This window comes from Salvelinus alpinus, chromosome 16, assembly GCF_045679555.1.
Source record: "Salvelinus alpinus chromosome 16, SLU_Salpinus.1, whole genome shotgun sequence".
Lineage (NCBI taxonomy): Eukaryota > Metazoa > Chordata > Actinopteri > Salmoniformes > Salmonidae > Salvelinus > Salvelinus alpinus.
The window spans coordinates 26166515-26179403 of NC_092101.1; the positions used below are offsets into that span (position 1 = coordinate 26166515).

Consider the following 12889-nt stretch of genomic DNA (forward strand, 5'->3'; position numbering starts at 1 on the left):
GTACCTAATGGCAGTCAGGCTACCTCTGGCGAGCACATGGAGGGCTGTGCGGCCCCCCAAAGAAATGCCACCCCACACCATGACTGACCCACCGCCAAACCGGTCATGCTGGAGGATGTTGCAGGCAGCAGAACGTTCTCCACGGCGTCTCCAGACTCTGTCACGTCTGTCACATGTGCGTGTGAACCTGCTTTCATCTGTGAAGAGCACAGGGCGCCAGTGGCGAATTTGTGGCCTGCTGGAGGTCATTTTGCAGGGCTCTGGCAGTGCTCCTCCTAATCCTCCTTGCACAAAGGCGGAGGTAGCGGTCCTGCTACTGGGTTGTTGCCCTCCTACGGCCTCCTCCACGTCTCCTGATGTACTGGCCTGTCTCCTGGTAGCGCCTCCATGCTCTGGACACTACGCTGACAGACACAGCAAACCTTCTTGCCACAGCTCGCATTGATGTGCCATCCTGGATGAGCTGCACTACCTGAGCCACTTGTGTGGGTTGTAGACTCCGTCTCATGCTACCACTAGAGTGAAAGCAACGCCAGCATTCAAAAGTGACCAAAACATCAGCCAGGAAGCATAGGAACTGAGAAGTGGTCTGTGGTCACCACCTGCAGAACCACTCCTTTATTGGGGGTGTCTTGCTAATTGCCTATAATTTCCACCTTTTGTCTATTCCATTTGCACAACAGCATGTGAAATTTATTGTCAATCAGTGTTGCTTCCTAAGTGGACAGTTTGATTTCACAGAAGTGTGATTGACTTGGAGTTACATTGTGTTGTTTAAGTGTTCCCTTTATTTTTTTGAGCAGTGTATATACACGTACACAAACGCACACACCTGTCCAATCAGAGATATTAGACACCTCAGCTACAACCTCATGGCCTTGTTGGATATAGGATGCATTTAGGTTGGATATGATAGATGTCCTTGATTAACCATTTAAATATATCCAGTTTATATGGAAGAGCTGATTGTGGATTTACACTATAATACATGACTACTGAGGGCTACAGATATGACACTGTTAGTGACGTGAAGGGGGTCAACTCTACAGTTAGCCTCTCTCTCTTCTCCTCTCCCATACTCAGCCAGGTCAAACGTGAATCAAGTCAGTATTCGACGTCCATCCATGTCTGAGGACGTTGGGAGATGACATGGAAACTGGCCACTAGGGACTATTATCCTTAAGTGGGGGTGGGGGGCATAAGCATCTGCCTCTGATTCCAAAGGTTGTGGGTTTGAATCCAGCAATACAAAGCTGTTTTTGATATTTTAGTTTTTAGCCTATCCCAAACCTTCTGCCCAGACAGGGAAAGCTAAGGTTACCCTCCATGTCTGATCTGACCTGCTTAACCTTAAGAATTTGGAGTTAATGCCTAAACTTAACCTGAGATTTGACATTTGGAACAGCTTCTAAATTTGACATTTGAGAAAAATGGATCAACGTCTAATTCTGACGTAAGACTGTGAGAGCTGGTAGCACATACTATCATAGACTAATATCTGTCCATCTCTTTTTCTGTCTCTCTTTCTCTCTCTTTCTCGCTCTCTCTCCATCATTCACCCCCTCCTTAAGACCTCTGTCGTTATTGGAAGAGGAGTGCAATTTAATTAACATAATTTACAGTATGAATCCATCCATCAGTGCCCCGTTCACACACACACACACACACACACACACACACACACACACACACACACACACACACACACACACACACACACACACGCAGACATGAACACACGGACACATGCCCTCAGGCACGCATATGTGCAAGCACACACACACACTTTAATGTCTAGGAAGAAGAAAATAAAAGTTCTCTGTCTTCTTTTTTGGAAAGGACAAGTAAATGCAATTCAACATGAGAAAGGGATAGTGTAGGGAGGGAGGGAGGGAGGGAGGGAGGGAGGGAGGGAGGGAGGGAGGGAGGGAGGGGGATTGAGAGAGAGATGAAATTTTGAGGCAGTGCATATCCAGTTCTCTCTGCATATCCAGTCTTCCTCATCTGACACCTTCCCACTCTCTCCCCTCTCTCTGGGAGGATCAGCCAGTGACAGAGGTGACCCAGTCTGTAGGGTCTCCTCTCTCAAAACACACATCACTGTCTGTAATGGTTTGATTTGACAGAGGTGACCCAGTCTGTAGGGTCTCCTCTCTCCTCACACATCATTGTCTGTAATGGTTTGATTGACAGAGACAGTGGCAATGGCAGCAGCCTCTTAGCCCCTTAACTTGTGATGAGCAGTATGATGAAGTCAATTATACGCACTGATTTAAGGTCAGAAAAAAAATCTAATGACGAGAGAATAAGAGCGATAGAGAGAGAGAGAGAACAAGATAAAGAGCAAGAGAGAACTGGTGTTTAATTTGTCTCTGCTCATTTTCATCTTTTTTAATTAGAAGCCAGCTGTTAACAGATGCCAAGAGAAGGAAAACAACACTATCTGTCCTTGGAGATGTCTTGTGTTTCTATGAAGGCTGGTCAAATGTGTGTGTGTGTGTGTGTGTGTGTGTGTGTGTGTGTGTGTGTGTGTGTGTGTGTGTGTGTGTGTGTGTGTGTGTGTGTGTGTGTGTGTGTGTGTGTGTGTGTGTGTGTGTGTGTGTGTGTGTGTGTGTGTGTGTGTGTGTGTGTGTGTGTGTGTGTGTGTGTGTGTGCGCTGAGCATTCTAATATGTCTGTGTCCTAGATGTGTCCCAGACCTGCATTACCCTGAGGAAATCTATAGTGTCTAAAGATCATTTGTCACAAAGGTTATTACAGCTTTGTGTGAGTGAGTATGCTGCATTGTGGTCATTTCTATTTCCCCCCCCCTCTCTCTCCCTTCTACGTCCAACAAGCTCTCACAGTCTCACTTCAGAATTAGATGTACATCCATGTTACTCAAACTTCAAATGTCGTAGTGGTTAAGTTTAGGCATTAACTCTGAATAGTTAAGGTAAGCGTTAAGGTTTGGGATAGGCTTAAAACAGCTTTCTATCCCTGAATTCGAACTTGCAACTTGCTTCCACCATCCCTGTCCACAACGCCCTAGCAAAACCAAAACCTACTTGAAGGTAACAGCGCTCACTGTTGCCTCTATTGGCCCCCTGGCCAATGAGTGAGACTGGCACTAGGGAAGGAGGGATTTTCTTCCGACGAGGGTCAGACAGCTAAATCCCTCTTTTCTCTCCTTCTCTCTAGATGGCTAACTCTTTCTTTCTTGTCTCTCTCCCTCTCTGTAGACGAGGGCCAGACAGTGTGCCAGGAGCCTCCAGAGCTGTCTGGGCAACGGCTGGCTGAAGTGGGCATGCAGCTGAGGGCAGACTGCCACCAGGGCCTGGGCTACTGGGACTACCTGTTCTTCATCGCTATCGGCTTTGTCATCTTCAGTGCCGGCACCGTGTCGGCATGGGTGATGGGTGTCCTCATGGTGCTGTACGAGAGATACAACAAGAGGAAGGGGGAAGACATGGACAGTGATGATGAGGAGGAGAGACATATGGGGGGAGGGATGATGGGGGGAGGGAATCAGGGGAATGGGGATGTGAATAAGCCTGGCATGCAGGTGTGATTGAGTTATGAGGAGGAGGGGGAGAGGAAGAGGGGATGGGACTCTGAACAGCCGGAAGAGAAGAGGCGAAAAAGGCAGAAGAGGAAGAAGAGAGGATACATTAGGAAGAGCTTTGGAGTGATGGAAGGACACTGAAGAAAAGAAGAGGAATAGAGTAATTAGAATAAAGACACTGGGACCTTGGACTCTGTAGAAAGACAGTCCTGTTCTGACTGGGTGTCTCTGAGTGGGAGAAAACAGGACAGACATTTTACCCTGTGTGTGTGTGTGTGTGTGTGTGTGTGTGTGTGTGTGTGTGTGTGTGTGTGTGTGTGTGTGTGTGTGTGTGTGTGTGTGTGTGTGTGTGTGTGTGTGTGTGTGTGTGTGTGCGAGAGAGAGAGAGGGGAAATAGGCCTTCCATAGGCCATAGGCCTTCCATTGGCCTTCCACTTCAGGACTACAGAGTGACTTCTGAACTATTAAGAGCAATAAGCCCCCCACTGTTACATCACACACACACACATTCATCACAGATGCTAAGAGCTGGTTTCTCTGGTAAATCAAAAAGACCCTGGAATAGTGAATAAACCGGTACACACACAGGTTGTAAGTCTACAGTAATATTCTAGTTCTGCCCAGAGTTAGCTACGGTAACTGGGGCAGAACCATTGCACAGCATCTCTCTCACCAGGGGGAACAAGTGATTCATAGGTCTAGACAACCCTGCCCCTCCTCTGTCTCCCCCCTCCCTTCTGTCCACCTCAAACTCTTTAGCACAGAGCATACACATGAGAGTAGTGTGTGTGTGAGCCAGGTTATTTCCAGTGTAGTTGATGAGAGCAGCAGTGTGTGTGTGTGAGCCAGGTTATTTCCAGTGTAGTTGATGAGAGCAGCAGTGTGTGTGTGTGTGAGCCAGGTTATTTCCAGTGTAGTTGATGAGAGCAGCAGTGTGTGTGTTAGCCAGGTTATTTCCAGTGTAGTTGATGAGAGCAGCAGTGTGTGTTAGCCAGGTTATTTCCAGTGTAGTTGATGAGAGCAGCAGTGTGTGTGTGAGCCATATTATTTCCAGTGTAGTTGATGAGAGCAGCAGTGTGTGTTAGCCAGGTTATTTCCAGTGTAGTTGATGAGAGCAGCAGTGTGTGTTAGCCAGGTTATTTCCAGTGTAGTTGATGAGAGCAGCAGTGTGTGTGTGAGCCAGATTATTTCCAGTGTAGTTGATGAGAGCAGCAGTGTGTGTTAGCCAGGTTATTTCCAGTGTAGTTGATGAGAGCAGCAGTGTGTGTGTTAGCCAGGTTATTTCCAGTGTAGTTGATGAGAGCATTAGTGTGTGTTAGCCAGGTTATTACCAGTGTAGTTGATGAGAGCAGCAGTGTGTGTGTTAGCCAGGTTATTTCCAGTGTAGTTGATGAGAGCAGCAGTGTGTGTTAGCCAGGTTATTTCCAGTGTAGTTGATGAGAGCAGCAGTGTGTGTGTGAGCCAGATTATTTCCAGTGTAGTTGATGAGAGCATTAGTGTGTGTTAGCCAGGTTATTTCCAGTGTAGTTGATGAGAGCAGCAGTGTGTGTGTTAGCCAGGTTATTTCCAGTGTAGTTGATGAGAGCATTAGTGTGTGTTAGCCAGGTTATTTCCAGTGTAGTTGATGAGAGCAGCAGTGTGTGTGTTAGCCAGGTTATTTCCAGTGTAGTTGATGAGAGCAGCAGTGTGTGTTTGAGCCAGGTTATTTCCAGTGTAGTTGATGAGAGCAGCAGTGTGTGTTAGCCAGGTTATTTCCAGTGTAGTTGATGAGAGCAGCAGTGTGTGTGTGTGAGCCAGGTTATTTCCAGTGTAGTTGATGAGAGCAGCAGTGTGTGTGTGTGAGCCAGGTTATTTCCAGTGTAGTTGATGAGAGCAGCAGTGTGTGTGTTAGCCAGGTTATTTCCAGTGTAGTTGATGAGAGCATTAGTGTGTGTTAGCCAGGTTATTTCCAGTGTAGTTGATGAGAGCAGCAGTGTGTGTGTTAGCCAGGTTATTTCCAGTGTAGTTGATGAGAGCATTAGTGTGTGTTAGCCAGGTTATTTCCAGTGTAGTTGATGAGAGCAGCAGTGTGTGTGTTAGCCAGGTTATTTCCAGTGTAGTTGATGAGAGCAGCAGTGTGTGTTTGAGCCAGGTTATTTCCAGTGTAGTTGATGAGAGCAGCAGTGTGTGTTAGCCAGGTTATTTCCAGTGTAGTTGATGAGAGCAGCAGTGTGTGTGTGTGAGCCAGGTTATTTCCAGTGTAGTTGATGAGAGCAGCAGTGTGTGTGTTAGCCAGGTTATTTCCAGTGTAGTTGATGAGAGCAGCAGTGTGTGTTAGCCAGGTTATTTCCAGTGTAGTTGATGAGAGCAGCAGTGTGTGTGTGAGCCATATTATTTCCAGTGTAGTTGATGAGAGCAGCAGTGTGTGTTAGCCAGGTTATTTCCAGTGTAGTTGATGAGAGCAGCAGTGTGTGTTAGCCAGGTTATTTCCAGTGTAGTTGATGAGAGCAGCAGTGTGTGTGTGAGCCAGATTATTTCCAGTGTAGTTGATGAGAGCAGCAGTGTGTGTTAGCCAGGTTATTTCCAGTGTAGTTGATGAGAGCAGCAGTGTGTGTGTTAGCCAGGTTATTTCCAGTGTAGTTGATGAGAGCATTAGTGTGTGTTAGCCAGGTTATTACCAGTGTAGTTGATGAGAGCAGCAGTGTGTGTGTTAGCCAGGTTATTTCCAGTGTAGTTGATGAGAGCAGCAGTGTGTGTTAGCCAGGTTATTTCCAGTGTAGTTGATGAGAGCAGCAGTGTGTGTGTGAGCCAGATTATTTCCAGTGTAGTTGATGAGAGCATTAGTGTGTGTTAGCCAGGTTATTTCCAGTGTAGTTGATGAGAGCAGCAGTGTGTGTGTTAGCCAGGTTATTTCCAGTGTAGTTGATGAGAGCATTAGTGTGTGTTAGCCAGGTTATTTCCAGTGTAGTTGATGAGAGCAGCAGTGTGTGTGTTAGCCAGGTTATTTCCAGTGTAGTTGATGAGAGCATTAGTGTGTGTTAGCCAGGTTATTTCCAGTGTAGTTGATGAGAGCAGCAGTGTGTGTGTTAGCCAGGTTATTTCCAGTGTAGTTGATGAGAGCAGCAGTGTGTGTTTGAGCCAGGTTATTTCCAGTGTAGTTGATGAGAGCAGCAGTGTGTGTTAGCCAGGTTATTTCCAGTGTAGTTGATGAGAGCAGCAGTGTGTGTGTGTGAGCCAGGTTATTTCCAGTGTAGTTGATGAGAGCAGCAGTGTGTGTGTTAGCCAGGTTATTTCCAGTGTAGTTGATGAGAGCAGCAGTGTGTGTTAGCCAGGTTATTTCCAGTGTAGTTGATGAGAGCAGCAGTGTGTGTGTGAGCCATATTATTTCCAGTGTAGTTGATGAGAGCAGCAGTGTGTGTTAGCCAGGTTATTTCCAGTGTAGTTGATGAGAGCAGCAGTGTGTGTTAGCCAGGTTATTTCCAGTGTAGTTGATGAGAGCAGCAGTGTGTGTGTGAGCCAGATTATTTCCAGTGTAGTTGATGAGAGCAGCAGTGTGTGTTAGCCAGGTTATTTCCAGTGTAGTTGATGAGAGCAGCAGTGTGTGTGTTAGCCAGGTTATTTCCAGTGTAGTTGATGAGAGCATTAGTGTGTGTTAGCCAGGTTATTACCAGTGTAGTTGATGAGAGCAGCAGTGTGTGTGTTAGCCAGGTTATTTCCAGTGTAGTTGATGAGAGCAGCAGTGTGTGTTAGCCAGGTTATTTCCAGTGTAGTTGATGAGAGCAGCAGTGTGTGTGTGAGCCAGATTATTTCCAGTGTAGTTGATGAGAGCATTAGTGTGTGTTAGCCAGGTTATTTCCAGTGTAGTTGATGAGAGCAGCAGTGTGTGTGTTAGCCAGGTTATTTCCAGTGTAGTTGATGAGAGCATTAGTGTGTGTTAGCCAGGTTATTTCCAGTGTAGTTGATGAGAGCAGCAGTGTGTGTGTTAGCCAGGTTATTTCCAGTGTAGTTGATGAGAGCAGCAGTGTGTGTTTGAGCCAGGTTATTTCCAGTGTAGTTGATGAGAGCAGCAGTGTGTGTTAGCCAGGTTATTTCCAGTGTAGTTGATGAGAGCAGCAATGTGTGTGTTAGCTAGGTTATTTCCAGTGTAGTTGATGAGAGCAGCAGTGTGTGTTAGCCAGGTTATTTCCAGTGTAGTTGATGAGAGCAGCAGTGTGTGTGTTAGCCAGGTTATTTCCAGTGTAGTTGATGAGAGCAGCAGTGTGTGTGTGAGCCAGATTATTTCCAGTGTAGGTGATGAGAGCAGCAGTGTGTGTTAGCCAGGTTATTTCCAGTGTAGTTGATGAGAGCAGCAGTGTGTGTGTTAGCTAGGTTATTTCCAGTGTAGTTGATGAGAGCATTAGTGTGTGTTAGCCAGGTTATTTCCAGTGTAGTTGATGAGAGCAGCAGTGTGTGTTAGCCAGGTTATTTCCAGTGTAGTTGATGAGAGCAGCAGTGTGTGTGTTTATATGTGGGCGTAGAGCATTAGGAGGATGTCAGTACTACGTTTCACTGGGTGGGTAATTTGTAATCACACTCCGTGTCCCTGCCTACTGAGACGCATCCACACTGACACACATGCACTCCTCTCAAGGGCACAGCTAAAGTCAGACCCTCAGGCCTGGGAACATTAACACCCCTCTTTCCATCTGTCTTTCCATCTCTCTCTTCATCCCTCTCTCCATCCCTCCACACGCAGGAGATGAGTCCATAGCTGTCACTACATGCAACCCACACATGTGAACAAGCAGGCACACAAGCAAGTAGACACTCACACACTCATGCACACACACAGACACACTAACATATGCACACAGACACACACACACAAACATACGCACACATGCACAGACACAGATACACAGCTCAATTGTCAAAGCTTTAGCTGGTCAATGTCAGATGATAGATTTATGAGCAGCTAAACCGTCTCAGCAGACTCACAGCCTCAGGACAGATGAGACTGCTGTTAAGGTGTCTGTTCCATGTATTGGGGGACTGTTTTTATGTTGACAGGGCCAGAAGGGGTACGTGTTAACTCGTGAGAGGACAGAGCAGGGTATAAATACTATCACTGAAGGATCAACAGGATCAGGGGGATTTAGGGTGTGTAAAGGGTGTAAGAGGTGTGGGGATAAAGGGTTTGAGTCCAATGGTCGGGATGTAAGGGTGTAGAGAGGTCATGTAGGGTGTGTGTGTTTACAAATGGAAGGCTTGGGTATGTGTGTGTGTGTGAGGGTTCTCTCTCGGTTACAGAACTGTTGTTGCGCAGTGAGTCGCCAAGGGCAATGTACTAGAATCTTGCTGATGTCAGCAACTGACCAATAAGAGTATCCTCTGGCACCTGAGGCCCCCTTTCATCCCCCGAGAGCACTGTGTGTCTGTGTGTGTGTGCATGCTGTGACCTCAGCCAAGGTCCTGTGAGTGTATCATTGTGTGTGGCTCTTGCTTCTGGTTGACTCAGGGGTGAGTGGGTTGGTATATTAAACAGCCATCAACGTTCATGCATTGTTGCAGAATGTCATGATCTTGCCATCAGATTAGGGCTGCATCTCAAGTCTACAGGGGCTTCCTCTACTTGCCTCCTCTCCTTCATATGCACTAGTGCTTCCCTAGGGCTTGAAATTAAGGAGACGAGACAAGAAAAGGAATCTTCAAACTGTAAACTTTTGCACCGGAGGAGAGCAGTCATAGAAACCGATTACTGATAATAATAATAATAATAACAATATTAATCGTGTTCAGATCCGAGAGTAGAAAGAGAGAAGTAGACCTCCGTCTAGCGCTGTCAGTGCCATCAATAATCTAGTGATATTGGTGAATTTATCCACAGTTACTTACGTGTCCTTAAAAATTGCCTTTAACAAATTACAAAAAAACTTTTCGTTGTGTTCAAATGTGTAGCATATTAAAAACTTTATAGCTTATTGTTTTATTGGTTTTTACTTTCCTAAAACAATAATTGTCCACTTTACGGTTCAGATCTCCGAGATTAGAGCACTAAATCCCCCAGGGCATTCATTGCATGCAGACAGGCAAATACACCAAGGTGTCCACTGTGGATGAATATTACAAAAATAAATATAAAGGAAGAGAAGCTTAGGCCTAGCCTTAGAGAGACCGAGAAATGTTCCCGACACCGACATGCTTCCTTTATCCTTGTCAGATAGACTACTATTATACAGAAAGGCGTACAGAAGGAGGCTAATTGGTTAATATTTTTTTATAAAGATAAGCATTATATTGTTAGATTAAAGGAGTAACTCTGTAAGGCCTAAAACATTCTTCCTTACCTCAAGTTCAACTGTCGGAGAGACTTGGAGCGCCGGTGCGCGCTGCCTTCATAGCCCTGCAGTAGCTAAGCCTAATAATAGACATACCACACCAAAACTTCATAAAATACCAACAGGTTATTACATTGCGGCAACAATTTCAACGATTTTACTGAGTTACAGTTCATATAAGGAAATCAGTAAATTTAAATTAATTCATTAGGCCCTAATCTATGAATTTCACATGACTGGGCAGAGGCGCAGCCATGGGTGGTCCTGGGAGGGCATAGACCCACCCACTTGGGAGCCAGGCCCAGCCAATCAGAATGAGTTTTTCCCCATAAAAGGGCTTTATTACAGAAAGAAATACTCCTCAGTTTCATCAGCTGTCCGGGTGACTTGTCTCAGACAATCCCGCAGGTGAAGAAGCCGGATGTGGTCCTGGGTTGGCGTGGTTACACTTGGTTTATTCAGCTTCTTGATATGCCACACTTGTCAGGTGGATGGATTATCTTGACAAAGGAGAAATGCTCACTAACATAGATGTAAACAAATTTGTGCACAAATTTTGAGAGAAATTAGCTTTTTGTGCTAATATTATGTATTTTATTTCAGTCGGTAATTCAACACAAGCACACCACACACACACACACACACACACACACACACACACACACACACACACACACACACACACACACCACACCACACCACACCACACCACACACACACATTGGGGGATCACAGAGCTGGTTACACAGACACAGATCTCTGTCCCATGAATGAGCTGGTCCAGACAGAGATGACTGCGCAGACGTGAGGAGACACCCGGGGGAGAGCCGGTGTGTGTGTTTGTTTTTTGTGTGTCCAGTCTGTTCTGGAGAGTTCCGGTTTCAGGCAGTCCACTGAACCATTATCATACAAGTTGGATACACACACATTGCTAGTGTCTGGGTAGGCTCGGAGAGAAGAGCAGGCTCAGAGATATCACGTGCATTTCTCTCTCTCTCTCTCTACTTCCTAGTGCCATTCTCTCACATCTGCTACTGTGAGGCTCTAATCTCTCACATCTATCTCTCTCTCTCTATCCCTCTCTATCTCTCCTTCTGTATTCATCTCGGTCTCTCTCCATAACTGGGGGCAGAGTTGTACTCAACAACACAGCTGTGTGTGTGTTTGTGTTTTTGGTTTTATTGTCCTTGTGTGGACCAGAAGTCCTCACAAGAATAGTAAACAAGGAAAAGTGGAGACATTTTGGTCCCCACAAGGAAAAAAGGCTATTTTAGACTTACGGCTTAGGTTTAGGGTTATGGTTACGATTAGGGTTAGAGTTTGGAGTTAAGGTTAGGGTTAGGTTTAGGGTTATGGTTACGATTAGGGTTAGGAGTTAGAGTTTGGAGTTAAGATTAGGGTTAGGTTTAGGGTTAGGAGTTAGAGTTTGGGGTTAAGGTTAGGGTTAGGTTTAGGGTTAGGAGTTAGAGTTTGGAGTTAAGGTTAGGGTTAGGGTTAGGAGTTAGAGTTTGGAGTTAAGGTTAAGGTTAGGGTTAGGAGTTAGAGTTTGGAGTTAAGGTTAGGTTTAGGTTTAGGAGTTAGAGTTTGGAGTTAAGGTTAGGTTTAGGTTTAGGAGTTAGAGTTTGGAGTTAAGGTTAGGGTTAGGTTTAGGGGAAATAGGATTTTGAATGGAAATCAATTGTTTGGTCCCCACAAGGATAGTAAAACAAATGCGTGTACGTGTGTTAGCTCCAAGGACAGTATCAGAGCGTGAGTATAAAGAAACCATCTAATGCAATAAGTCAATTACTCATCCTGCCATACACACACACACACACACACACACACACACACACACACACACACACACACACACACGTCATCATCAAGGAGGGGGAAAGCTAAACACAACTATTGCTCTTGTCCACACACACTTCTATGGTGACTTTACGTTCAGCACACATACACTTTGCACAGCATACCAGTCAGACATTGTACTGAGTACAGGAAAATCTAGTTGTCTGCAGTAATCCGTTTGATTGCTTGTCCTTGGATGGGCCTCAGTGGAGAAAGGGGGAAGAAGGGAGAGAGAGATGGAAAAGGAGAGATGAGAGGAACCACTATAAAATTCACTTCACAATATATATGCTGTAGGAATGAAAAAGTGAAATGAATGTCCATTACGTAGTAGTGTTTTTTAACTAAATGATGTGATTTCATGAAATAGCACATTTGGTTTGTATGGTGTGAACCTGAGTATGGAGAGGAAGAGAGAGAGAGAGGGCTGCCCCTTCAACTGCTAACACCACAACGGTTATTTGACAGGCTAACAGAATCTTCTTGTTACTGGCGATGTACAACCTGTACACACTCTGTCCTTACCAGTAGAAACCAGTACCCACATAGACACACACACACACACACACACACATATACACACACACCACTCTACTACTGTATGACTCTACACATGGCTGTCTTTTGTCTACAGCAGTTCCAGCTATTTAAAACTGCAGTAACTTATATTAAGTCATATTGTATCTTTTACTATTATTAAAGGATGTTTATGAACGTGTTTTCTTTTTTTCCCTTTGTGGATTCTGTCGTTTCTTAACTTGAATGTGAAACTACCACTATGTCAGCCCAATGTGGCAAGGAAGGGAGAGAGGGAGTGAATAGAGAGCAGAGGCGTGATTGATTTAGCCTTTCAACACCCTGGTACTGGAGAGTGTTAGAAATGTGGAGGGACGGGAGGGGAGGGGGAGCGGGAGGGGAGGGCGGGAGGTAGGTGACGAGAGAGAGGGAGAGAAGGGGCCTGATGAACAAGGGAGAGAGAAAATTGGAGAGAACAAGAGGCAGAAGGGATGTAGAGAGAAAGATAGGGGGAGGGAGAGAGAGAAGGGTATTGGCTGCTCTCTGCCTTCATAAAGGTGGTGAGAGGAGCTGTTGTCCTGTCTCTACGCATGCACTCATCCCTCTCCCATCCTTATCTCTATCTTCCCCTCTCTCTGTACTTCTCACACTCCCTGTCTTTCTTCTCCTTCTCCTGCTCTCTCGTACTCTATATGTGT

General features: G+C 45.5%; 1 protein-coding gene across 3 annotated transcripts in view; it reads left to right on the forward strand.

The window, feature by feature from the left end:
* The window catches only part of LOC139541229 (leucine-rich repeat-containing protein 52-like), a 35943-nt gene extending 23554 nt beyond the window's left edge, over positions 1-12389 (forward strand). The window contains exons 2-3 of one of the 3 annotated variants that reach the window (XR_011668324.1): positions 3221-11126; positions 11182-12389. Coding sequence is in view for 1 of the 3 variants with exons in the window: in XM_071345639.1 (XP_071201740.1) it covers positions 3221-3549 (329 nt within the window). In the remaining 2 variants the exon portion in view is untranslated. Of the gene's footprint in view, positions 1-3220 lie in introns of all 3 variants that reach the window. The other 2 variants (XR_011668325.1, XM_071345639.1) reach the window with 2 other exon arrangements.
* The last annotated feature ends 500 nt before the right edge of the window (positions 12390-12889 follow it).